The sequence below is a fragment of the Salvelinus fontinalis genome, chromosome 1 (assembly GCF_029448725.1).
Source record: "Salvelinus fontinalis isolate EN_2023a chromosome 1, ASM2944872v1, whole genome shotgun sequence".
Classification (NCBI taxonomy): Eukaryota; Metazoa; Chordata; class Actinopteri; order Salmoniformes; family Salmonidae; genus Salvelinus; species Salvelinus fontinalis.
In genome coordinates this window covers 77,621,537-77,646,190 of record NC_074665.1, presented here as the reverse complement: position 1 = coordinate 77,646,190, position 24,654 = coordinate 77,621,537, and the positions used below count along the sequence as shown (strand labels likewise).

General features: G+C 47.3%; 1 protein-coding gene and 2 long non-coding RNA genes across 24 annotated transcripts in view; 1 reads left to right on the top strand and 2 right to left on the bottom strand.

Annotated features, from left to right (window-relative positions):
* LOC129813334 (pseudokinase FAM20A-like) overlaps positions 1 to 24,654 on the top strand; it is a 38,764-nt gene that overhangs the window by 10,679 nt on the left and 3,431 nt on the right. The window contains exons 4-6 of the mRNA XM_055866000.1: positions 13,802 to 13,880; positions 13,976 to 14,068; positions 24,477 to 24,592. Coding sequence (XP_055721975.1) covers positions 13,802 to 13,880; positions 13,976 to 14,068; positions 24,477 to 24,592 — 288 coding nt within the window. The remainder of the gene's footprint in view (positions 1 to 13,801; positions 13,881 to 13,975; positions 14,069 to 24,476; positions 24,593 to 24,654) is intronic.
* Positions 42 to 2,875, bottom strand: LOC129836144 (uncharacterized). Of its 8 annotated transcripts, none has more exons than XR_008756669.1 (5): positions 2,295 to 2,875; positions 1,508 to 1,892; positions 931 to 1,476; positions 148 to 899; positions 42 to 110 (listed from the first exon to the last, which is right to left on the bottom strand). It is a non-coding gene; the product is annotated as an uncharacterized LOC129836144 (long non-coding RNA). The 8 variants fall into 8 exon arrangements; XR_008756824.1 differs by having other exon boundaries at positions 52 to 899; positions 931 to 1,270; positions 1,337 to 1,476; XR_008756742.1 differs by having other exon boundaries at positions 52 to 899; positions 2,295 to 2,364; positions 2,501 to 2,875.
* LOC129832161 (uncharacterized) lies at positions 3,009 to 6,390 on the bottom strand. Of its 15 annotated transcripts, none has more exons than XR_008755993.1 (4): positions 5,466 to 6,390; positions 3,978 to 4,688; positions 3,191 to 3,946; positions 3,009 to 3,048 (listed from the first exon to the last, which is right to left on the bottom strand). It is a non-coding gene; the product is annotated as an uncharacterized LOC129832161 (long non-coding RNA). The 15 variants fall into 15 exon arrangements; XR_008756125.1 differs by lacking the exon at positions 3,009 to 3,048 and having other exon boundaries at positions 3,095 to 3,946; positions 3,978 to 4,012; positions 4,248 to 4,688; XR_008756472.1 differs by lacking the exon at positions 3,009 to 3,048 and having other exon boundaries at positions 3,095 to 3,946; positions 3,978 to 4,317; positions 4,384 to 4,688.

Below are 24,654 nucleotides of genomic sequence, written 5' to 3'. Positions count from 1 at the left end.
CCAACCTCAGCAACAACACACACACACTGGTGACTCCAACCTCAGCAACAACACACACACACTGGTGGCTCCAACCTCAGCAACAACACACACACACTGGTGGTTCCAACCTCAGCAACAACACACACACACACTGGTGTCTCCAACCTCAGCAACAACACACACTGGTGGTTCCAACCTCAGCAACAACACACACACACTGGTGGCTCCAACCTCAGCAACAACACACACACACTGGTGGTTCCAACCTCAGCAACAACACACACTGGCAGCTCCAAACTCAGCAACAACACACACACTGGTGTCTCCAACCTCAGCAACAACACACACACACTGGTGGTTCCAACCTCAGCAACAACACACACACACTGGTGGCTCCAACCTCAGCAACAACACACACACACTGGTGGCTCCAACCTCAGCAACAACACACACACACTGCTGGTTCCAACCTCAGCAACAACACACACTGGTGGCTCCAACCTCAGCAACAACACACACACACTGGTGTCTCCAACCTCAGCAACAACACACACACACTGGTGCCTCCAACCTCAGCAACAACACACACACACTGGTGGTTCCAACCTCAGCAACAACACACACTGGTGGCTCCGACCTCAGTAACAACACACACACACTGGTGGCTCCAACCTCAGCAACAACACACACACACACACACTGGTGACTCCAACCTCAGCAACAACACACACACACTGCTGGTTCCAACCTCAGCAACAACACACACACACACTGGTGTCTCCAACCTCAGCAACAACACACACTGGTGACTCCAACCTCAGCAACAACACACACACACTGGTGGCTCCAACCTGAGCAACAACACACACTGGTGGCTCCAACCTCAGCAACAACACACACACACTGGTGGTTCCAACCTCAGCAACAACACACACTGGTGGTTCCAACCTCAGCAACAACACACACACACTGGTGTCTCCAACCTCAGCAACAACACACACTGGTGGTTCCAACCTCAGCAACAACACACACACACTGGTGGTTCCAACCTCAGCAACAACACACACACACTGGTGGTTCCAACCTCAGCAACAACACACACACACAGGTGGTTCCAACCTCAGCAACAACACACACTGGTGGCTCCAACCTCAGCAACAACACACACACTGGTGTCTCCAACCTCAGCAACAACACACACACACTGGTGGTTCCAACCTCAGCAACAACACACACACACTGGTGGCTCCAACCTCAGCAACAACACACACACACTGGTGGCTCCAACCTCAGCAACAACACACACACACTGCTGGTTCCAACCTCAGCAACAACACACACTGGTGGCTCCAACCTCAGCAACAACACACACACACTGGTGTCTCCAACCTCAGCAACAACACACACACACTGGTGGCTCCAACCTCAGCAACAACACACACACACTGGTGGCTCCAACCTCAGCAACAACACACACACACTGGTGGTTCCAACCTCAGCAACAACACACACTGGTGGTTCCAACCTCAGCAACAACACACACACACTGGTGTCTCCAACCTCAGCAACAACACACACACACTGGTGTCTCCAACCTCAGCAACAACACACACTGGTGTCTCCAACCTCAGCAACAACACACACACACTGGTGTCTCCAACCTCAGCAACAACACACACACACTGGTGCCTCCAACCTCAGCAACAACACACACACACTGGTGGTTCCAACCTCAGCAACAACACACACTGGTGGCTCCGACCTCAGTAACAACACACACACACTGGTGGCTCCAACCTCAGCAACAACACACACACACACACACTGGTGACTCCAACCTCAGCAACAACACACACACACTGCTGGTTCCAACCTCAGCAACAACACACACACACACTGGTGTCTCCAACCTCAGCAAAAACACACACTGGTGACTCCAACCTCAGCAACAACACACACACACTGGTGGCTCCAACCTGAGCAACAACACACACTGGTGGCTCCAACCTCAGCAACAACACACACACACTGGTGGTTCCAACCTCAGCAACAACACACACACACTGGTGTCTCCAACCTCAGCAACAACACACACTGGTGGTTCCAACCTCAGCAACAACACACACACACTGGTGGTTCCAACCTCAGCAACAACACACACACACTGGTGGTTCCAACCTCAGCAACAACACACACACACAGGTGGTTCCAACCTCAGCAACAACACACACTGGTGGCTCCAACCTCAGCAAAAACACACACACTGGTGTCTCCAACCTCAGCAACAACACACACACACTGGTGGTTCCAACCTCAGCAACAACACACACACACTGGTGGCTCCAACCTCAGCAACAACACACACACACTGGTGGCTCCAACCTCAGCAACAACACACACACACTGCTGGTTCCAACCTCAGCAACAACACACACTGGTGGCTCCAACCTCAGCAACAACACACACACACTGGTGACTCCAACCTCAGCAACAACACACACACACTGGTGACTCCAACCTCAGCAACAACACACACACACTGGTGTCTCCAACCTCAGCAACAACACATACACACTGGTGGCTCCAACCTCAGCAACAACACACACACACTGGTGACTCCAACCTCAGCAACAACACAAACACACTGGTGTCTCCAACCTCAGCAACAACACACACCCACAGGTGGTTCCAACCTCAGCAACAACACACACTGGTGGCTCCGACCTCAGCAACAACACACACACACTGGTGGCTCCAACCTCAGCAACAACACACACTGGTGGCTCCGACCTCAGCAACAACACACACACACTGGTGGCTCCGACCTCAGCAACAACACACACACACTGGTGGTTCCAACCTCAGCAACAACACACACTGGTGGCTCCGACCTCAGCAACAACACACACACACTGGTGGTTCCAACCTCAGCAACAACACACACTGGTGGCTCCAACCTCAGCAACAACACACACACACACACTGGTGACTCCAACCTCAGAAACAACACACACACACTGCTGGTTCCAACCTCAGCAACAACACACACACACTGGTGTCTCCAACCTCAGCAACAACACACACACACTGGTGACTCCAACCTCAGCAACAACACACACACACTGGTGGCTCCAACCTCAGCAACAACACACACACACTGGTGGTTCCAACCTCAGCAACAACACACACACACACTGGTGTCTCCAACCTCAGCAACAACACACACACACTGGTGGCTCCAACCTCAGCAACAACACACACACACTGGTGGCTCCAACCTCAGCAACAACACACACACACTGGTGGTTCCAACCTCAGCAACAACACACACTGGCAGCTCCAAACTCAGCAACAACACACACACTGGTGTCTCCAACCTCAGCAACAACACACACACACTGGTGGTTCCAACCTCAGCAACAACACACACACACTGGTGGCTCCAACCTCAGCAACAACACACACACACTGGTGGCTCCAACCTCAGCAACAACACACACACACTGCTGGTTCCAACCTCAGCAACAACACACACTGGTGGCTCCAACCTCAGCAACAACACACACACACTGGTGTCTCCAACCTCAGCAACAACACACACACACTGGTGCCTCCAACCTCAGCAACAACACACACACACTGGTGGTTCCAACCTCAGCAACAACACACACTGGTGGCTCCGACCTCAGTAACAACACACACACACTGGTGGCTCCAACCTCAGCAACAACACACACACACACACACTGGTGACTCCAACCTCAGCAACAACACACACACACTGCTGGTTCCAACCTCAGCAACAACACACACACACACTGGTGTCTCCAACCTCAGCAACAACACACACTGGTGACTCCAACCTCAGCAACAACACACACACACTGGTGGCTCCAACCTGAGCAACAACACACACTGGTGGCTCCAACCTCAGCAACAACACACACACACTGGTGGTTCCAACCTCAGCAACAACACACACTGGTGGTTCCAACCTCAGCAACAACACACACACACTGGTGTCTCCAACCTCAGCAACAACACACACTGGTGGTTCCAACCTCAGCAACAACACACACACACTGGTGGTTCCAACCTCAGCAACAACACACACACACTGGTGGTTCCAACCTCAGCAACAACACACACACACAGGTGGTTCCAACCTCAGCAACAACACACACTGGTGGCTCCAACCTCAGCAACAACACACACACTGGTGTCTCCAACCTCAGCAACAACACACACACACTGGTGGTTCCAACCTCAGCAACAACACACACACACTGGTGGCTCCAACCTCAGCAACAACACACACACACTGGTGGCTCCAACCTCAGCAACAACACACACACACTGCTGGTTCCAACCTCAGCAACAACACACACTGGTGGCTCCAACCTCAGCAACAACACACACACACTGGTGTCTCCAACCTCAGCAACAACACACACACACTGGTGGCTCCAACCTCAGCAACAACACACACACACTGGTGGCTCCAACCTCAGCAACAACACACACACACTGGTGGTTCCAACCTCAGCAACAACACACACTGGTGGTTCCAACCTCAGCAACAACACACACACTGGTGGCTCCAACCTCAGCAACAACACACACACACTGGTGGTTCCAACCTCAGCAACAACACACACTGGTGTCTCCAACCTCAGCAACAACACACACACACTGGTGGTTCCAACCTCAGCAACAACACACACACACTGGTGGCTCCAACCTCAGCAACAACACACACTGGTGGCTCCAACCTCAGCAACAACACACACACACTGGTGTCTCCAACCTCAGCAACAACACACACACACTGGTGGCTCCAACCTCAGCAACAACACACACACACTGGTGGCTCCAACCTCAGCAACAACACACACACACTGGTGGTTCCAACCTCAGCAACAACACACACTGGTGGTTCCAACCTCAGCAACAACACACACACACTGGTGGCTCCAACCTCAGCAACAACACACACACACTGGTGGTTCCAACCTCAGCAACAACACACACTGGTGGTTCCAACCTCAGCAACAATACACACACACTGGTGGTTCCAACCTCAGCAACAACACACACACACTGGAGGCTCCAACCTCAGCAACAACACACACACACTGGTGGCTCCAACCTCAGCAACAACACACACACACTGCTGGTTCCAACCTCAGCAACAACACACACTGGTGGCTCCAACCTCAGCAACAACACACACACACTGGTGTCTCCAACCTCAGCAACAACACACACACACTGGTGCCTCCAACCTCAGCAACAACACACACTGGTGGCTCCAACCTCAGCAACAACACACACACACTTCTGGTTCCAACCTCAGCAACAACACACACTGGTGACTCCAACCTCAGAAACAACACACACACACTGGTGGTTCCAACCTCAGCAACAACACACACACACTGGTGGTTCCAACCTCAGCAACAACACACACTGGTGGTTCCAACCTCAGCAACAACACACACACACACTGGTGGCTCCAACCTCAGCAACAACACACACACACTGGTGTCTCCAACCTCAGCAACAACACACACTGGTGGTTCCAACCTCAGCAACACCACACACACACACTGGTGGCTCCAACCTCAGCAACAACACACACACACACTGGTGTCTCCAACCTCAGCAACAACACACACTGGTGGTTCCAACCTCAGCAACAACACACACACACACTGGTGGTTCCAACCTCAGCAACAACACACACACACACTGGTGTCTCCAACCTCAGCAACAACACACACTGGTGGTTCCAACCTCAGCAACAACACACACTGGTGACTCCAACCTCAGCAACAACACACACACACACTGGTGGTTCCAACCTCAGCAACAACACACACACACTGGTGTCTCCAACCTCAGCAACAACACACACACACTGGTGGCTCCAACCTCAGCAACAACACACACTGGTGGCTCCAACCTCAGCAACAACACACACACACTGGTGGCTCCAACCTCAGCAACAACACACACACACTGGTGGCTCCAACCTCAGCAACAACACACACACACTGGTGTCTCCAACCTCAGCAACAACACACACTGGTGGTTCCAACCTCAGCAACAACACACACACACTGGTGGCTCCAACCTCAGCAACAACACACACACACTGGTGGCTCCAACCTCAGCAACAACACACACACACTGGTGGCTCCAACCTCAGCAACAACACACACACACACTGGTGGTTCCAACCTCAGCAACAACACACACACACTGGTGACTCCAACCTCAGCAACAACACACACACACTGGTGGCTCCAACCTCAGCAACAACACACACAAATCCTCTATTCCTCCGTCCTACTTTGGCGTTTTCAACCAATTCTTCTTGAACGGCTGAAAAGCAACACTGTGCCGTTTGCTCTTCTGAGCTTGTTTGTGTCTGTTTGATTCCCCTCCAGTTAAACACAGCAGAGAGAGGTTGTAAACAACCAATAAGATACAACTTCAGAAGACTAAGCTGAATCAGCTGGAATCAGGAGGAGAAGGGTGTGTCTTTATGCATACTGGTTAGCCTTGCTCTCTGACACAGCATGCTAAGTACCCAGACATAAAGAAACCCTGCTGAAAGTAGTGCTCCATCTGGTCTTATCATTGGGACTAGGTCCAGGCTGAAACAGATGTTGAGCAGAGAAAATAATATTGAACAGAGTCAACAATAAACCACAAGGATTGGAACTTCAATACGATACGGCAGCTGAGAACAGCTGAGAGAGACACGGCAGCTGAGAACAGCCGAGAGAGACACAGCAGTCTGAGAACAGCCGAGAGAGACACAGCAGTCTGAGAACAGCCGAGAGAGACACAGCAGTCTGAGAACAGCCGAGAGAGACACAGCAGTCTGAGAACAGCCGAGAGAGACACAGCAGCCGAGAGAGACACAGCAGTCTGAGAACAGCCGAGAGAGACACAGCAGTCTGAGAACAGCCGAGAGAGACACAGCAGTCTGAGAACAGCCGAGAGAGACACAGCAGTCTGAGAACAGCCGAGAGAGACACAGCAGTCTGAGAACAGCTGAGAGAGACACAGCAGCTGAGAACAGCCGAGAGAGACACAGCAGTCTGAGAACAGCCGAGAGAGACACAGCAGTCTGAGAACAGCCGAGAGAGACACAGCAGCTGAGAACAGCCGAGAGAGACACAGCAGTCTGAGAACAGCCGAGAGAGACACAGCAGCTGAGAACAGCCGAGAGAGACACAGCAGTCTGAGAACAGCTGAGAGAGACACAGCAGTCTGAGAACAGCCGAGAGAGACACAGCAGTCTGAGAACAGCCGAGAGAGACACAGCAGCCGAGAGAGACACAGCAGTCTGAGAACAGCCGAGAGAGACACAGCAGCCGAGAGAGACACAGCAGTCTGAGAACAGCCGAGAGAGACACAGCAGTCTGAGAACAGCCGAGAGAGACACAGCAGTCTGAGAACAGCCGAGAGAGACACAGCAGCCGAGAGAGACAGAGCAGTCTGAGAACAGCCGAGAGAGACACAGCAGTCTGAGAACAGCCGAGAGAGACACAGCAGTCTGAGAACAGCCGAGAGAGACACAGCAGCTGAGAACAGCTGAGAGAGACACAGCAGCTGAGAACAGCCGAGAGAGACACAGCAGTCTGAGAGCAGCCGAGAGAGACACAGCAGTCTGAGAACAGCCGAGAGAGACACAGCAGCTGAGAACAGCCGAGAGAGACACAGCAGTCTGAGAACAGCCGAGAGAGACACAGCAGCTGAGAACAGCCGAGAGAGACACAGCAGTCTGAGAACAGCTGAGAGAGACACAGCAATCTGAGAACAGCCGAGAGAGACACAGCAGTCTGAGAACAGCCGAGAGAGACACAGCAGCCGAGAGAGACACAGCAGTCTGAGAACAGCCGAGAGAGACACAGCAGTCTGAGAACAGCCGAGAGAGACACAGCAGTCTGAGAACAGCCGAGAGAGACACAGCAGTCTGAGAACAGCCGAGAGAGACACAGCAGCCGAGAGAGACACAGCAGTCTGAGAACAGCCGAGAGAGACACAGCAGCTGAGAACAGCCGAGAGAGACACAGCAGCCGAGAGAGACACAGCAGTCTGAGAACAGCCGAGAGAGACACAGCAGCCGATAGAGACACAGCAGTCTGAGAACAACCGAGAGAGACACAGCAGCTGAGAACAGCCGAGAGAGACACAGCAGTCTGAGAACAGCCGAGAGAGACACAGCAGCTGAGAACAGCCGAGAGAGACACAGCAGTCTGAGAACAGCCGAGAGAGACACAGCAGCCGAGAGAGACACAGCAGTCTGAGAACAGCCGAGAGAGACACAGCAGCTGAGAACAGCCGAGAGAGACACAGCAGTCTGAGAACAGCCGAGAGAGACACAGCAGTCTGAGAACAGCCGAGAGAGACACAGCAGCCGAGAGAGACACAGCAGTCTGAGAACAGCCGAGAGAGACACAGCAGCTGAGAACAGCCGAGAGAGACACAGCAGCCGAGAGAGACACAGCAGTCTGAGAACAGCCGAGAGAGACACAGCAGCCGAGAGAGACACAGCAGTCTGAGAACAGCCGAGAGAGACACAGCAGCTGAGAACAGCCAAGAGAGACACAGCAGTCTGAGAACAGCCGAGAGAGACACAGCAGCTGAGAACAGCCGAGAGAGACACAGCAGTCTGAGAACAGCCGAGAGAGACACAGCAGCCGAGAGAGACACAGCAGTCTGAGAACAGCCGAGAGAGAAACAGCAGCTGAGAACAGCCGAGAGAGACACAGCAGCTGAGAACAGCCGAGAGAGACACAGCAGTCTGAGAACAGCCGAGAGAGACACAGCAGTCTGAGAACAGCTGAGAGCGACACAGCAGTCTGAGAACAGCCGAGAGAGACACAGCAGTCTGAGAACAGCTGAGAGAGACACAGCAGCCGAGAGAGACACAGCAGTCTGAGAACAGCCGAGAGAGACACAGCAGCCGAGAGAGACACAGCAGTCTGAGAACACCCGAGAGAGACACAGCAGTCTGAGAACAGCCGAGAGAGACACAGCAGTCTGAGAACAGCCGAGAGAGACACAGCAGCTGAGAACAGCCGAGAGAGACACAGCAGCCGAGAGAGACACAGCAGTCTGAGAACAGCCGAGAGAGACACAGCAGCCGAGAGAGACACAGCAGTCTGAGAACAGCCGAGAGAGACACAGCAGCCGAGAGAGACACAGCAGTCTGAGAACAGCCGAGAGAGAAACAGCAGCTGAGAACAGCCGAGAGAGACACAGCAGCTAAGAACAGCCGAGAGAGACACAGCAGTCTGAGAACAGCCGAGAGAGACACAGCAGTCTGAGAACAGCCGAGAGAGACACAGCAGTCTGAGAACAGCCGAGAAAGACACAGCAGTCTGAGAACAGCCGAGAGAGACACAGCAGCTGAGAGAGACACAGCAGTCTGAGAACAGCCGAGAGAGACACAGCAGCTGAGAGAGACACAGCAGTCTGAGAACAGCCGAGAGAGACACAGCAGTCTGAGAACAGCCGAGAGAGACACAGCAGTCTGAGAACAGCCGAGAGAGACACAGCAGTCTGAGAACAGCCGAGAGAGACACAGCAGCCGAGAGAGACACAGCAGCTGAGAGAGACACAGCAGTCTGAGAACAGCCGAGAGAGACACAGCAGTCTGAGAACAGCCGAGAGAGACACAGCAGTCTGAGAACAGCCGAGAGAGACACAGCAGTCTGAGAACAGCCGAGAGAGACACAGCAGTCTGAGAACAGCCGAGAGAGACACAGCAGTCTGAGAACAGCCGAGAGAGACACAGCAGCTGAGAACAGCCGAGAGAGACACAGCAGTCTGAGAACAGCTGAGAGAGACACAGCAGTCTGAGAACAGCCGAGAGAGACACAGCAGTCCGAGAACAGCCGAGAGAGACACAGCAGCCGAGAGAGACACAGCAGTCTGAGAACAGCCGAGAGAGACACAGCAGTCTGAGAACAGCCGAGAGAGACACAGCAGCCGAGAGAGACACAGCAGTCTGAGAACAGCCGAGAGAGACACAGCAGTCTGAGAACAGCCGAGAGAGACACAGCAGTCTGAGAACAGCCGAGAGAGACACAGCAGCTGAGAGAGACACAGCAGTCTGAGAACAGCCGAGAGAGACACAGCAGTCTGAGAACAGCCGAGAGAGACACAGCAGCCGAGAGAGACACAGCAGTCTGAGAACAGCTGAGAGAGACACAGCAGCTGAGAACAGCCGAGAGAGACACAGCAGTCTGAGAACAGCCGAGAGAGACACGTCATTCTGAGAACAGCCGAGAGAGACACAGCAGTCTGAGAACAGCTGAGAGATGCACAGCAGTCTGAGAACAGCCGAGAGAGACACAGCATCTGAGAACAGCCGAGAGAGACACAGCAGCCGAGAGAGACACAGCAGCTGAGAACAGCCGAGAGAGACACAGCAGCTGAGAACAGCCGAGAGAGACACAGCAGCTGAGAGAGACACAGCAGTCTGAAAACAGCCGAGAGAGACACAGCAGCTGAGAACAGCCGAGAAAGACACAGCAGTCTGAGAACAGCCGAGAGAGACACAGCAGCTGAGAACAGCCGAGATAGACACAGCAGTCTGAGAACAGCCGAGAGAGACACAACAGCTGAGACAGACACAGCAGTCTGAGAACAGCCGAGAGAGACACAGCAGCTGAGAACAGCCGAGAGAGACACAGCAGCTGAGAGAGACACAGCAGTCTGAGAACAGCCGAGAGAGACAAAGCAGCTGAGAACAGCCGAGAGAGACACAGCAGTCTGAGAACAGCCGAGAGAGACACAGCAGTCTGAGAACAGCCGAGAGAGACACAGCAGTCTGAGAACAGCCGAGAGAGACACAGCAGCTGAGAGAGACACAGCAGTCTGAGAACAGCCGAGAGAGACACAGCAGCCAAGAGAGACACAGCAGTCTGAGAACAGCCGAGAGAGACACAGCAGCCGAGAGAGACACAGCAGTCTGAGAACAGCTGAGAGAGACACAGCAGCTGAGAACAGCCGAGAGAGACACAGCAGTCTGAGAACAGCCGAGAGAGACACGTCATTCTGAGAACAGCCGAGAGAGACACAGCAGTCTGAGAACAGCTGAGAGATGCACAGCAGTCTGAGAACAGCCGAGAGAGACACAGCAGCTGAGAACAGCCGAGAGAGACACAGCAGCCGAGAGAGACACAGCAGCTGAGAACAGCCGAGAGAGACACAGCAGCTGAGAACAGCCGAGAGAGACACAGCAGCTGAGAGAGACACAGCAGTCTGAAAACAGCCGAGAGAGACACAGCAGCTGAGAACAGCCGAGAAAGACACAGCAGTCTGAGAACAGCCGAGAGAGACACAGCAGCTGAGAACAGCCGAGATAGACACAGCAGTCTGAGAACAGCCGAGAGAGACACAGCAGATGAGAGAGACACAGCAGTCTGAGAACAGCCGAGAGAGACACAGCAGCTGAGAGAGACACAGCAGTCTGAGAACAGCCGAGAGAGACACAGCAGTCTGAGAACAGCCGAGTGACACACAGCAGTCTGAGAACATCCGAGAGACACACCGCAGTCTGAGAACAGCCGAGAGACACACAGCAGTCTGTGGGCAGCCGAGAGACACACAGCAGTCTGTGGACAGCCGAGAGACACACAGCAGTCTGAGAACAGCCGAGAGAGACACAGCAGTCTGAGAACAGCCGAGAGAGACACAGCAGTCTGAGAACAGCTGAGAGAGACACAGCAGTCTGAGAACAGCCGAGAGAGACACAGCAGCTGAGAACATCCGAGAGAGACACAGCAGCCGAGAGAGACACAGCAGTCTGAGAACAGCCGAGAGAGACACAGCAGTCTGAGAACAGCCGAGAGAGACAGCAGTCTGAGAACAGCCGAGAGAGACACAGCAGCTGAGAACAGCCGAGAGAGACACAGCAGTCTGAGAACAGCCGAGAGAGACACAGCAGCTGAGAGAGACACAGCAGTCTGAGAACAGCCGAGAGAGACACAGCAGCTGAGAGAGACACAGCAGTCTGAGAACAGCCGAGAGAGACACAGCAGTCTGAGAACAGCCGAGTGACACACAGCAGTCTGAGAACATCCGAGAGACACACCGCAGTCTGAGAACAGCCGAGAGACACACAGCAGTCTGTGGGCAGCCGAGAGACACACAGCAGTCTGTGGACAGCCGAGAGACACACAGCAGTCTGAGAACAGCCGAGAGAGACACAGCAGTCTGAGAACAGCCGAGAGAGACACAGCAGTCTGAGAACAGCTGAGAGAGACACAGCAGTCTGAGAACAGCCGAGAGAGACACAGCAGCTGAGAACATCCGAGAGAGACACAGCAGCCGAGAGAGACACAGCAGTCTGAGAACAGCCGAGAGAGACACAGCAGTCTGAGAACAGCCGAGAGAGACAGCAGTCTGAGAACAGCCGAGAGAGACACAGCAGCTGAGAACAGCCGAGAGAGACACAGCAGTCTGAGAACAGCCGAGAGAGACACAGCAGCTGAGAACAGCCGAGAGAGACACAGCAGTCTGAGAACAGCCGAGAGAGACACAGCAGCCGAGAGAGACACAGCAGTCTGAGAACCGCCGAGAGAGACACATTAGTCTGAGAACAGCCAAGAGAGACACAGCAGCTGAGAGAGACACAGCAGTCTGAAAACAGCCGAGAGAGACACAGCAGCTGAGAACAGCCGAGAGAGACACAGCAGTCTGAGAACAGCCGAGAGAGACACAGCAGCTGAGAACAGCCGAGAGAGACACAGCAGTCTGAGAACAGCCGAGAGAGACACAACAGCTGAGAGAGACACAGCAGTCTGAGAACAGCCGAGAGAAACACAGCAGCTGAGAACAGCCGAGAGAGACACAGCAGCTGAGAGAGACACAGCAGTCTGAGAACAGCCGAGAGAGACACAGCAGTCTGAGAACAGCCGAGAGAGACACAGCAGTCTGAGAACAGCCGAGAGAGACACAGCAGTCTGTGGGCAGCCAAGAGACACACAGCAGTCTGTGGACAGCCGAGAGACACACAGCAGTCTGAGAACAGCCGAGAGACACACAGCAGTCTGAGAACAGCCGAGAGACACACAGCAGTCTGAGAACAGCCGAGAGACACACAGCAGTCTGAGAACAGCCGAGAGACACACAGCAGTCTGAGAACAGCCGAGAGACACACAGCAGTCTGAGAACAGCCGAGAGACACACAGCAGTCTGTGGGCAGCCGAGAGACACACAGCAGCCTGTGGACAGCCGAGAGACACACAGCAGTCTGAGAACAGCCGAGAGAGACACGGCAGCCTGTGGGCAGCCGAGAGACACACAGCAGTCTGTGGACAGCCGAGAGACACACAGCAGTCTGAGAACAGCCGAGAGACACACAGCAGTCTGAGAACAGCCGAGAGACACACAGCAGTCTGAGAACAGCCGAGAGACACACAGCAGTCTGAGAACAGCCGAGAGACACACAGCAGCCTGTGGGCAGCCGAGAGACACACAGCAGTCTGAGGGCAGGTGGTTGGCGGAGTGGTTCATGTCTGATATCTATTGTCTTTCTCTCTCTCTTTATCTCTCTGTCTCTCTGTTTCTCTATTTCTCTCTGTCTCTCTCTCTCCCTCTTTCTCCCCCTTCTTTCTTTCTTTCTCTCGCTCTATCTGTCTCTCCCTTTCTCTCACTCTCTCTCCCTCTCGCTCTCTGTCTCTCTATTTCTCTCTCTCACTGTCTCTCTCTCTCTCTGTCTCTTTCTCTCTCTGTCTCTCTCTCTCTCTCTCTCTCTCTCTCTCTCTCTCTCTCTCTCGCTCTCTCTCAGTGGTAAAGCCCAGTGGACACCATCTCAAGCTGGCCCTGAAGATGCAGAACTTTGGCAAGGCCATGTTTAAACCCATGAGGTGAATGTTTCTGGGGAAATCAATCAGGGGGAGTGCTCTGGTTTGTAGTGATATTTTGAAAAATACTTTAATTCTATGAATCATTTGTTCCTCAGACAGCAGAGAGACCAGGAGACTCCTGGTGATGTGTTCTACTTTGTCGACTTCCAGAGACACAATGCTGAGATTGCTGCTTTTCACCTGGACAGGTAAACTTGAAAACATGTACTCTCCTAATATTAATATTGACTAATTCAACCTTTATCTTCCCCTCTCATGCTGTATCTCATGGTGTATCTCCTACTCCATCCACTACTGTTTTTCATACTGTATCTGCTACTCTATCCACTACTGTATCTCATACTGTATCTCCTACTCTATCCACTACTGTATCTCACACTGTATCTCATTCTGTATCTCATACTGTATCTCATTCTGTATCTCATACTGTATCTCATTCTGTATCTCATACTGTATCTCATTCTGTATCTCATACTGTATCCCATTCTGTATCTCATACTGTATCTCATTCTGTATCTCATACTGTATCTCATTCTGAATCTCATACTGTATCCCATTCTGTATCTCATACTGTATCTCATTCTGTATCTCATACTGTATCTCCTACTCTATCCACTACTGTATCTCATACTGTATCTCATACTCTATCCACTACTGTATCTCATACTGTACCTCATACTGTATCTCCTACTCTATTCACTACTGTATTTCATACTGTATCTCATACTGTATCTCCTACTCTATTCACTACTGTATTTCATACTGTATCTCATACTGTATCTTCTACTCTATCCACTACTGTATTTCATACTGTATCTCATACTGTATCTCCTACTCTATCCACTACTGTATCTCATACTGTATCTCATTCTGTATCTCATACTGTATCTCATTCTGTATCTCATACTGTATCCCATTCTGTATCTCATACTGTATCTCATTCTGTATCTCATACTGTATCTCCTACTCTATCCACTACTGTATCTCATACTGTATCCCCTAATCTATTCACAACTGTATCTCATACTGTATCTCATACTCTATCCACTACTGTATCTCATACTGTACCTCATACTGTATCTCCTACTCTATTCACTACTGTATTTCATACTGTATCTCATACTGTATCTCCTACTCTATTCACTACTGTATTTCATACTGTATCTCATACTGTATCTCCTACTCTATCCACTACTGTATCTCATACTGTATCTCATTCTGTATCTCATACTGTATCTCATTCTGTATCTCATACTGTATCCCATTCTGTATCTCATACTGTATCTCATTCTGTATCTCATACTGTATCTCCTACTCTATCCACTTCTGTATCTCATACTGTATCCCCTAATCTATTCACAACTGTATCTCATACTGTATCTCATACTCTATCCACTACTGTAACTCATACTGTATCTCATTCTGTATCTCATACTGTATCTCCTACTCTATCCACTACTGTATCTCATATTGTATCATGTTCTATCTCATGCTGTATCTCATGCTGTATCTCATATTCCAACTCATACTGTATCTCATACTGTATCGTGTTCTATCTCATTATGTATCTCATGCTGTATCTCATGCTCTATCATATTCCAACTCATACTGTATCTCATGCTGTATCTCATGCTGTATCTCATGTTCTAGCTCATACTATATCTCATACTGTATCTCATGCTGTATCTCATGCTGTATCTCATACAGTATCTCATGTTTAAAATGGCACCGGAGAGAAATGGCAGCAGTTTGACAGGCGCCCAACCAATTGTACTATAATGTGTTTTTTTGGCGTCATTTGTAACTTATTTTGTACATAATGTTTCTGCAACCGTATCTTTTTGCAAAAAAAGAGTTCTGGATATCAGGACAGCGATCACTCACCTCGGATTAGACTAAGATTTTTTCTTCAACAAGCAAGCCGCACAGGACATTCTCCAAACACCAGCAAGATAGAACAGCACACTCCGGTAAGACGATGGGGGGGCAGTCTGTGCATATTTGTAAACAACAGCTGGTGCACGAAATCTGAGGAAGTCTCTAGATTTTGCTCGCCTGAAGTAGAGTATATTGTGATAAATTGCAGGCCCCACTACTTGCCTACAGAGTTTTCAGATATACTTTTTGTGGCTGTTTATTTACCACCATAGACAGATGCTGGCACTAAGACCGCACTCAGTCAGCTGTATAAGGAAATAAGCAAACAGGAAACCACTCACCCAGAGGCGGCGCTCCTAATGGCCGGAGACTTTCATGCAGGGAAACTTAATCAGTTCTACCAAAATTCTATCAACATGTTAAATGTGCAACCAGAGGGGAAAAAATGCTAGATCACCTGTACTCCACACACAGAGACGCGTACAATGCTCTCCCTCGCCCTCCATTTGGTAAATCCGACCACAACTCTATCCTCCTGATTCATTCTTACAAGCAAAAATTTAAGCAGGAAGCACCAGTGACTCGGTCTATAAAAGAGTGGTCAGATGAAGCAGATACTAAACTACAGGACTGTTTTGCTATCACAGACTGGAACATGTTCCGGGATTCTTCCGATGGCATTGAGGAGTACACCACATCAGTCATTGGCTTTATCAATAAGTACATAGAAGACGTCATCCCCACAGTGACTGTACGTACAAACCCCAACCAGAAGCCATGGATTACAGGCAACATTCGCACTGAGCTAAAGGGCAGAGCTGCCGCTTTCAAGATGCGGGACTCTAACCCGTAAGCTTACAAGAAATCCTGCTATGCCCTGCGACGAACCATCAAAGAGGCAAAGCGTCAATACAGGGCTAAGATTGAGTCATACTACAGCGGCTCCGATACTCCTCTTATGTGGCAGGGCTTGCAAACTATTACAGACTACAAAGGGAAGCACAGACGCGAGCTGCCCAGTGACACGAGCCTGCCAGACAAGCTAAATCACTTCTATGCTCGCTTCAAGGCAAGCAACACTGAGGCATGCATGAGAGGATCAGCTGTTCCGGACGACTGTGTGATCACGCTCTCCGTAGCCGCCGTGAGTAAGACCTTTAAACAGGTCAACATACACAAGGCTGCTGGGTCCAGACGGATTACCAGGAAGTGTGCTCCGAGAATGTGCCGACCAACTGGCAGGTGTCTTCACTGACATTTTCAACATTTCCCTGATTGAGTCTGTAATACCAACATGTTTCAAGCAGACCACCATAGTCCCTGTGCCCAGGAACACAAAGGCAACCTGCCTAAATGACTACAGACCCGTAGCACTCACATCCGTAGCCATGAAGTGCTTTGAAAGGCTTGTAATGGCTCACATCAACACCATTATCCCAGAAACCCTAGACCCACTCCAATTTGCGTACCGCCCAACCTGATCCACAGCAATCTCTATTGCACTCCACACTGCCACTACAGCTCAGCGTTCAACACCATAGTACCTCAAAGCTCATCACTAAGCTAAGGATCCTGGGACTAAACACCTACCTCTGCAACTGGATCTTGGACTTCCCGACAGGCAGCCCCTAGGTGGTAGCAACACATCTGCCACGCTGATCCTCAACACTGGAGCTCCCCAGGGGTGCGTGCTCAGTCCCCTCCTGTACTCCCTGTTTACCCACGACTGCAAGGCCAGGCACGACTCCAACACCATCATTAAGTTTTTTTTTTTTTTTTTTTTTTTTTTTAGGGGTGGATCAGCTTAGTATTGCGGAAAGAATGTTGCTTCCAATGTAATTGTCTGCATCATTTCCATTCCCCCATATTTTTTTGGGTAAATATATATCCATATACGTATGCATACATATACACATATATACATACACATACCTATATAGACATACATACTTTTTTAAAGAATATGCCTTTATTATTATTCCCCGCGACCCTACCACCAATCCCCCAATTGGAGTAAACTTATAAACACTTTTGCTTTTACCTTCAATTTCTACATCTTATACCTATCTTACAGACACAGTCCACTTTACAATAGTTCTCTCTTATTTGTTCTTAGTCCTTCCTCTATTTCTGTTGTCCATCCAATTTTATTTCCACTTGTAACTGTGCTATTTCACAAAAGCTCCGCACCTATACACATTTCACAGATCCCGTATGCCCTATATTGTTTATCTTGTTATTAGTCCCACCCTTCAGCTCCACCCAACCCCTCCCATCTATCTTCCAACATCATCCATTTCGGATTTCTATTTGCCATACATTTCTCAACTGTGCTGTGATGCTTCACAAAAGACCTGAACCTTCCTATTCTCATAGCTTCTACAGATTGTAAATTAAAAATAAACATCTTTGCCAAAATAATTATTGTATTATTGATATATCATATATATCACCATATATATCACCATCATTAAGTTTGCACACGACACAACAGTGGTAGGCCTGATCACCAACAACAACGAGACAGTCTATAGGAAGGAGGTCAGAGACTGTACCATGCTGTATCTCATATTCCAACTCATACTGTATCTCATACTGTATCATGTTCTATCTCATAACGTATCTAATGCTGTATCTCATACTGTATCTCATTTTCTACGTCATGATGTATCTCATACTGTATCTCAGTTTCTATATCATGCTTTATCTCATACTGTGTCTCATGCTGTATCTCATACTGTGTCTCATGCTGTATCTCATACTGTATCTCATGCTGTATCTCATGCTGTATCTCATACTGTATCTCATGTTGTATCTCATACTGTATCTCATACTGTATCTCATGCTGTATCTCATTCTGTATCTCATTCTATATCTAATGCTGTATCTCATACTGTATCTCATTCTGTATCTCATGTTCTATTTCATACTGCATCTCATTTTCTATATCATGCTGTATCTCATACTGTATCTTGTTTTCTATATCATGCTGTATCTCATACTGTATCTCATGCTGTACCTCATACTGTATCTCATGCTGTATCTCATGCTGTATCTCATACGGTATCTCCTTGTGTATCTCATGCTGTATCTCATACTGTATCTCATGTTCTTTCTCATACTGTATCTCATGCTGTATCTCATGCTGTATCACATAGTGTATCTCATTCTATATCTAATGCTGTATCTCACGCTATCTCTCATACTTTATCTCATATTGTATCTCATGCTGTATCTCATACAGTATCTCATTGTGTATCTCATGCTGTATCTCATACTGTATCTCATGTTCTTTCTCATGCTGTATCTCATACGGTATCTCATAATGTATATCATACTCTATCTCATGCTGTATCTCATGCTGTATCTCATGCTGTATCTCATGCTGTATCTCATACTGTGTCTCCTGCTGTATCTCATACTGTATCTCATGCTGTATCTCATGCTGTACCTCATACTGTATCTCATGCTGTATCTCATACTGTATCTCATACTGTATCTCATTCTATACCTCATGCTGTATATCATACTGTATCTCATACTGTATCTCATTCTGTATCTCATGTTCTATTTCATGCTCTATCTCATTTTCTATATCATGCTGTATCTCATACTGTATCTTATTTTCTATATCATGCTGTATCTCATACTGTATCTCATTTTTTATATCATGCTGTATCTCATAATGTATCTCATGCTGTATCTCATACTGTATCTCATCTTGTATCTCATACTGTATCTCATGTTCTTTCTCATACTGTATCTCATACGGTATCTCATTGTGTATCTCATGCTGTATCTCATACTGTATCTCATCCTGTATCTCATACTGTATCTCATGTTATATCTCATGCTGTATCTCATACTTTATCTCATATTGTATCTCGTACTGTATCTCATACTGTATCTCATGCTGTATCTCATTCTGTATCTCATGCTGTATCTCATGCTGTATTTCATACTTTATCTCATGTTCTATCTCATGCTGTATCTCATACTGTATCTCATGCTGTATCTCATGCTGTATCTCATGCTGTATCATACTGTGTCTCATGCTGTATCTCATACTGTATCTCATGCTGTATCTCATGCTGTATCTCATACTGTATCTCATGCTGTATCTCATACTGTATCTAATGCTGTATCTCATACTGTATCTCATTCTGTATCTCATGTTCTATTTCATACTGCATCTCATTTTCTATATCATGCTGTATCTCATACTGTATCTCATGTTCTATATCATGCTGTATCTCATACTGTATCTCATGTTCTATATCATACTGTATCTCATACTGTATCTCATGCTGAATCTCATGTTGTACCTCATACTGTATCTCATGCTGTATCTCATACTGCATCTCATTTTCTATATCATGCTGTATCTCATACTGTATCTCATTTTCTATATCATGCTGTATCTCATACTGTATCTCATATTGTATCTCGTACTGTATCTCATACAGTTTCTCATGCTGTATCTCATGCTGTATCTCATTGTGTATCTCATGCTGTATCTCATACTGTATCTCATGTTCTTCTCATACTGTATCTCATACGGTATCTCATAATGTATATCATGCTGTATCTCATTTTCTATACCATGCTGTATCTCATACTGTATCTCATTTTCTATATCATGCTGTATCTCATACTGTATCTCATATTGTATCTCATACTGTATCTCATACTGTATCTCATGCTGTATCTCATGCTGTATCTCATGCTGTATCTCATACTGTATCTCATGTTCTTTCGCATATTGTATCTCATACTGTATCTCATTTTCTATATCATGCTGTATCTCATACTGTATCTCATATTGTATCTCGTACTGTATCTCATACTGTTTCTCATGCTGTATCTCATGCTGTATCTCATTGTGTATCTCATGCTGTATCTCATACTGTATCTCATGTTCTTCTCATACTGTATCTCATACGGTATCTCATAATGTATATCATGCTGTATCTCATGCTGTATCTCATACTGTATCTCATGCTGTATCTCATGCTGTATCCCATAGTGTGTCTCATTCTGTATCTCATACTGTATCTCATGCTGTATCTCATGCTGTATCTTATACTGTATCTCATGCTGTATCTCATGTTCAATCGCATTCTATATCTCATGCTGTATCTCATACTGTATCTAATGCTGTATCTCATACTGTATCTCATTCCGTACATCATGCTGTATTTCATACTGTATCTCATTTTCTATATCATGCTGTATCTCATACTGTTTCTCATGCTGAATCTTATGCTGTACATCATACTGTACCTCATACTGTATCTCATACTGTACCTCATGCTGTATCTCATACTGTATCGCATACTGTACCTCATGCTGTATCTCATACTGTATCGCATACTGTATTGCAATCTGTATCTCATGTTCTACCTCATATTGTATCTCTTCGTGTATCTCATGCTGTATCTCATACTGTATCTCATGTTATATCTCATGCTCCATCTCATACTTTATCTCATGTTTTATCTCATGCTGTATCTCATACTGTATCTCATGTTCTATCTCATGCTGTATCTCATGCTGTATCTCATACTGTATCTCATGTTCTTTCTCATACGGTATCTCATTGTGTATCTCATGCTGTATCTCATACTGTATCTCATGTTCTTTCTCATACTGTATCTCATACGGTATCGCATAATGTATCTCTTGCTGTATCTCATACTGTATCTCATGCTGTATCTCATGCGTTATCTCATTCTGTATCTCATGCTGTATCTATTGCTGTATCTCATACTTTATCTCATGTCCTATCTCATACTGTATCTCATACTGTATCTCATCCTGTATCTCATGCTGTATCTCATACTGTGTCTCATGCTGTATCTCATACTGTATCTCATGCTGTATCTCATACTGTATATCATGCTGTATCTCATGCTGTATCTCATGCTGTATCTCATACTGTGTCTCATGCTGTATCTCATGTTCTATTTCATACTGCATCTCATTTTCTATATCATGCTGTATCTCATACTGTATCTCATTTCCTATATCATGCTGTATCTCATACTGTATCTCATGCTGAATCTCATGCTGTACCTCATACTGTATCTCATGTTCTTTCTCATGCTGTATCTCATACGGTATCTCATAATGTATATCATGCTGTATCTCATACTGTATTTAATGCTGTATCTCATGCTGTATCTCATAGTGTATCTCATTCTGTATCTCATAGTGTATCTCATTCTGTATCTCATGCTGTATCTCATGCTGTATATCATACTGTATCTCATGTTCTTTCTCATTCTATATCTCATGCTGTATCTCATACTGTATATCATGTTCTTTCTCATTCTATATCTCATGCTATATCTCATACTGTATCTAATGCTGTATCTCATACTGTATCTCATTCTGTATCTCATGTTCTATTTCATACTGCATCTCATTTTCTATATCATGCTGTATCTCATACTGTATCTCATTTTCTATATCATGCTGTATCTCATGCTGAATCTCATGCTGTACCTCATACTGTATCTCATGTTGTATCTCATGCTGTATCTCACACTCTATCTCATGCTGTATCTCATGCTGTATCTCATAATGTATCTCATGCTGTATCATAATGTATCTCATACTCTATCTCATGCTGTATCTCATGCTGTATTTCATGCTGTATCTCATGCTGTATCTCATACTGTATCTCCAAGTGGTCTCCCAACAAACAAAGCCTGAAACTTGTACCTACATCTCTGAGTTTCTGAACGATAGTTTCCTTGGGAGATTATGGTCTCTCTACTATTTCAACATGTATCCTTCCACACACATAGGTGTAATTACTGATGTCTACTGTAAAGTCTGTCTAACCTCCATGCCTCCAGGTTACTGCTCATTAACTCAAGTGAGTCATCAGTCAAATACATTCATTAGAGTCACAGCTTGTCAACCCAAAACCAAACAAGACAGCAAGTCAATGGGGTTGTTATACCTTGAGACAAAACAACAGCATGGAAGGGTGTAACTGGGTGTAGGCTACAAACCACAAATAAAGCTCAAGTACAGTACCAGTCAAAAGTTTGGACACACCTACTCATCAAGGGTTTTTCTTTATTTGTACTATTTTCTACATTGTAGAATAATAGTGAAGACATCACAACTATGAAATAAGACATAGAATAATGTAGTAATGAAAAAAGTGTTAAAAAATCTAAATATATTTTATATCTGAGATTCTTCAAAGTAGCCACCCATTGCCTTGATGACAGCTTTGCACACTCTTGGCATTCTCTCAACCAGCTTCACTTGGAATGCTTTTCCAACATTCTTGAAAGAGTTCCCACATATGCTGAGTACTTGTTGGCTGCTTTTCCTTCACTCTGCGGTCCAACTCATCCCAAACCATCTCAATTGGGTTGAAGTTGGGTGATTGTGGAGGCCAGGTCATCTGATGCAGCACTCCATCACTCTCCTTCTTGGTCAAATAGCCCTTACACTGCCTGGAGGTGTGTTTTGGGTCATTGTCCTGTTGAAAAACGAATTATAGTCCCACTAAGTTCAAACCAGATGGGATGGCATATGATTCCATATGTATTATTTCATAGTTTTGATGTCTTCACTATTATTCTACAATGTAGAAAATAGTAAAAAATAAAGAAAAACCCTTGAATGAGTAGGTGTGTCCAAACTTTTGACTGGTACTGTAAGTAAAGTTATTATATTAAATACATTTTTACATCACAATATATAGTTTTGTAAATTCACATTTGAATGAAGTGGAAAAGAAGAGAAGAAAAGCAAAGAGTACATGCTCTGTTATCATTCCTTCATTGAACACCATGGCTCTACACTACAGTACTGTCTAACACTGAATATGTCTGGTTAATCTGTATGTTCCCACCACAGTCTGTGTCTGTGTGTTGTGTCTCTGTGTCTCTGTGCTGAGTCTCTGTGTCTGTGTGCTGTGTCTGTGTCTCTGTGTATGTGTGCTGTGTGTCTGTGTCTGTGTGCTGTGTCTCCGTGTCTCTATGCTGTGTCTTTGTGCTGTGTCTCTGTCTGTGTTTCTGTGTCTCTGTCCTGTGTCTCCGTGTCTCTGTGCTGTGTCTCTGTCTCTGTGTCTCTGTCGCTGTGTCTCTGTGTCTTTTTCTCTCTGTCTCTCTGTCTCTGTGCTGTGTCACTGTGTCTTTTTCTCTCTGTCTCTCTGTCTCTGTGCTGTTTATCTGTCTCTTTATCTCCGTGTCTCTGTCTCTGTGTCTGTGTCTCTGTACTGTGACTCTGTCTCTCTGTCTCTATCTCTCTGTCTCTGTGTTGTGCCAGAGGCCTTATCATTATCAGATCCAATCAGCAGGTGAGATACGCCAGCCAAGACAGCACCTCAATAACATCTCTTTATCCAGCCTCAGATACTGACTGATGACTGTTATTGAGACACACAGGCCTGTCAGACTGTCAATATGGCCCTGGGGGAAGTGGCTGTTGCTACACGTCAACACCTGCTAGATTACACAGCGGAGAACAGAGACAATCACATAGCTGCTATTATGTATACAAATAATTCAAGTTTAATTAATTTCCTGTGACTTTGTGTGTGTCAACTGAGGTGAGAGATTGCAGGAGTTAATCTGACTTTATATTATGCGTTCTGTTCAGAATGGAACTCTTTCTTCTAGAACTGTGAGTCGTAGAAGATGTATGAGTTTATGTTCATCAGAATGGAACTCTTGTCTTTCTCTTTTCTAGAATCCTGGACTTCCGGAGGGTACCGCCAGTGGTGGGCAGGCTGGTGAACGTGACGGGGGAGATTCTCCTGACCACTCACAACGAGGACCTAAGGAGTGTGTTCTTTACCTCTCCAGGTAGGCATTACCCCTTCAGGTAGGCATTACCCTGCTACCTAGGTCTTAAATAATCAGTCTAT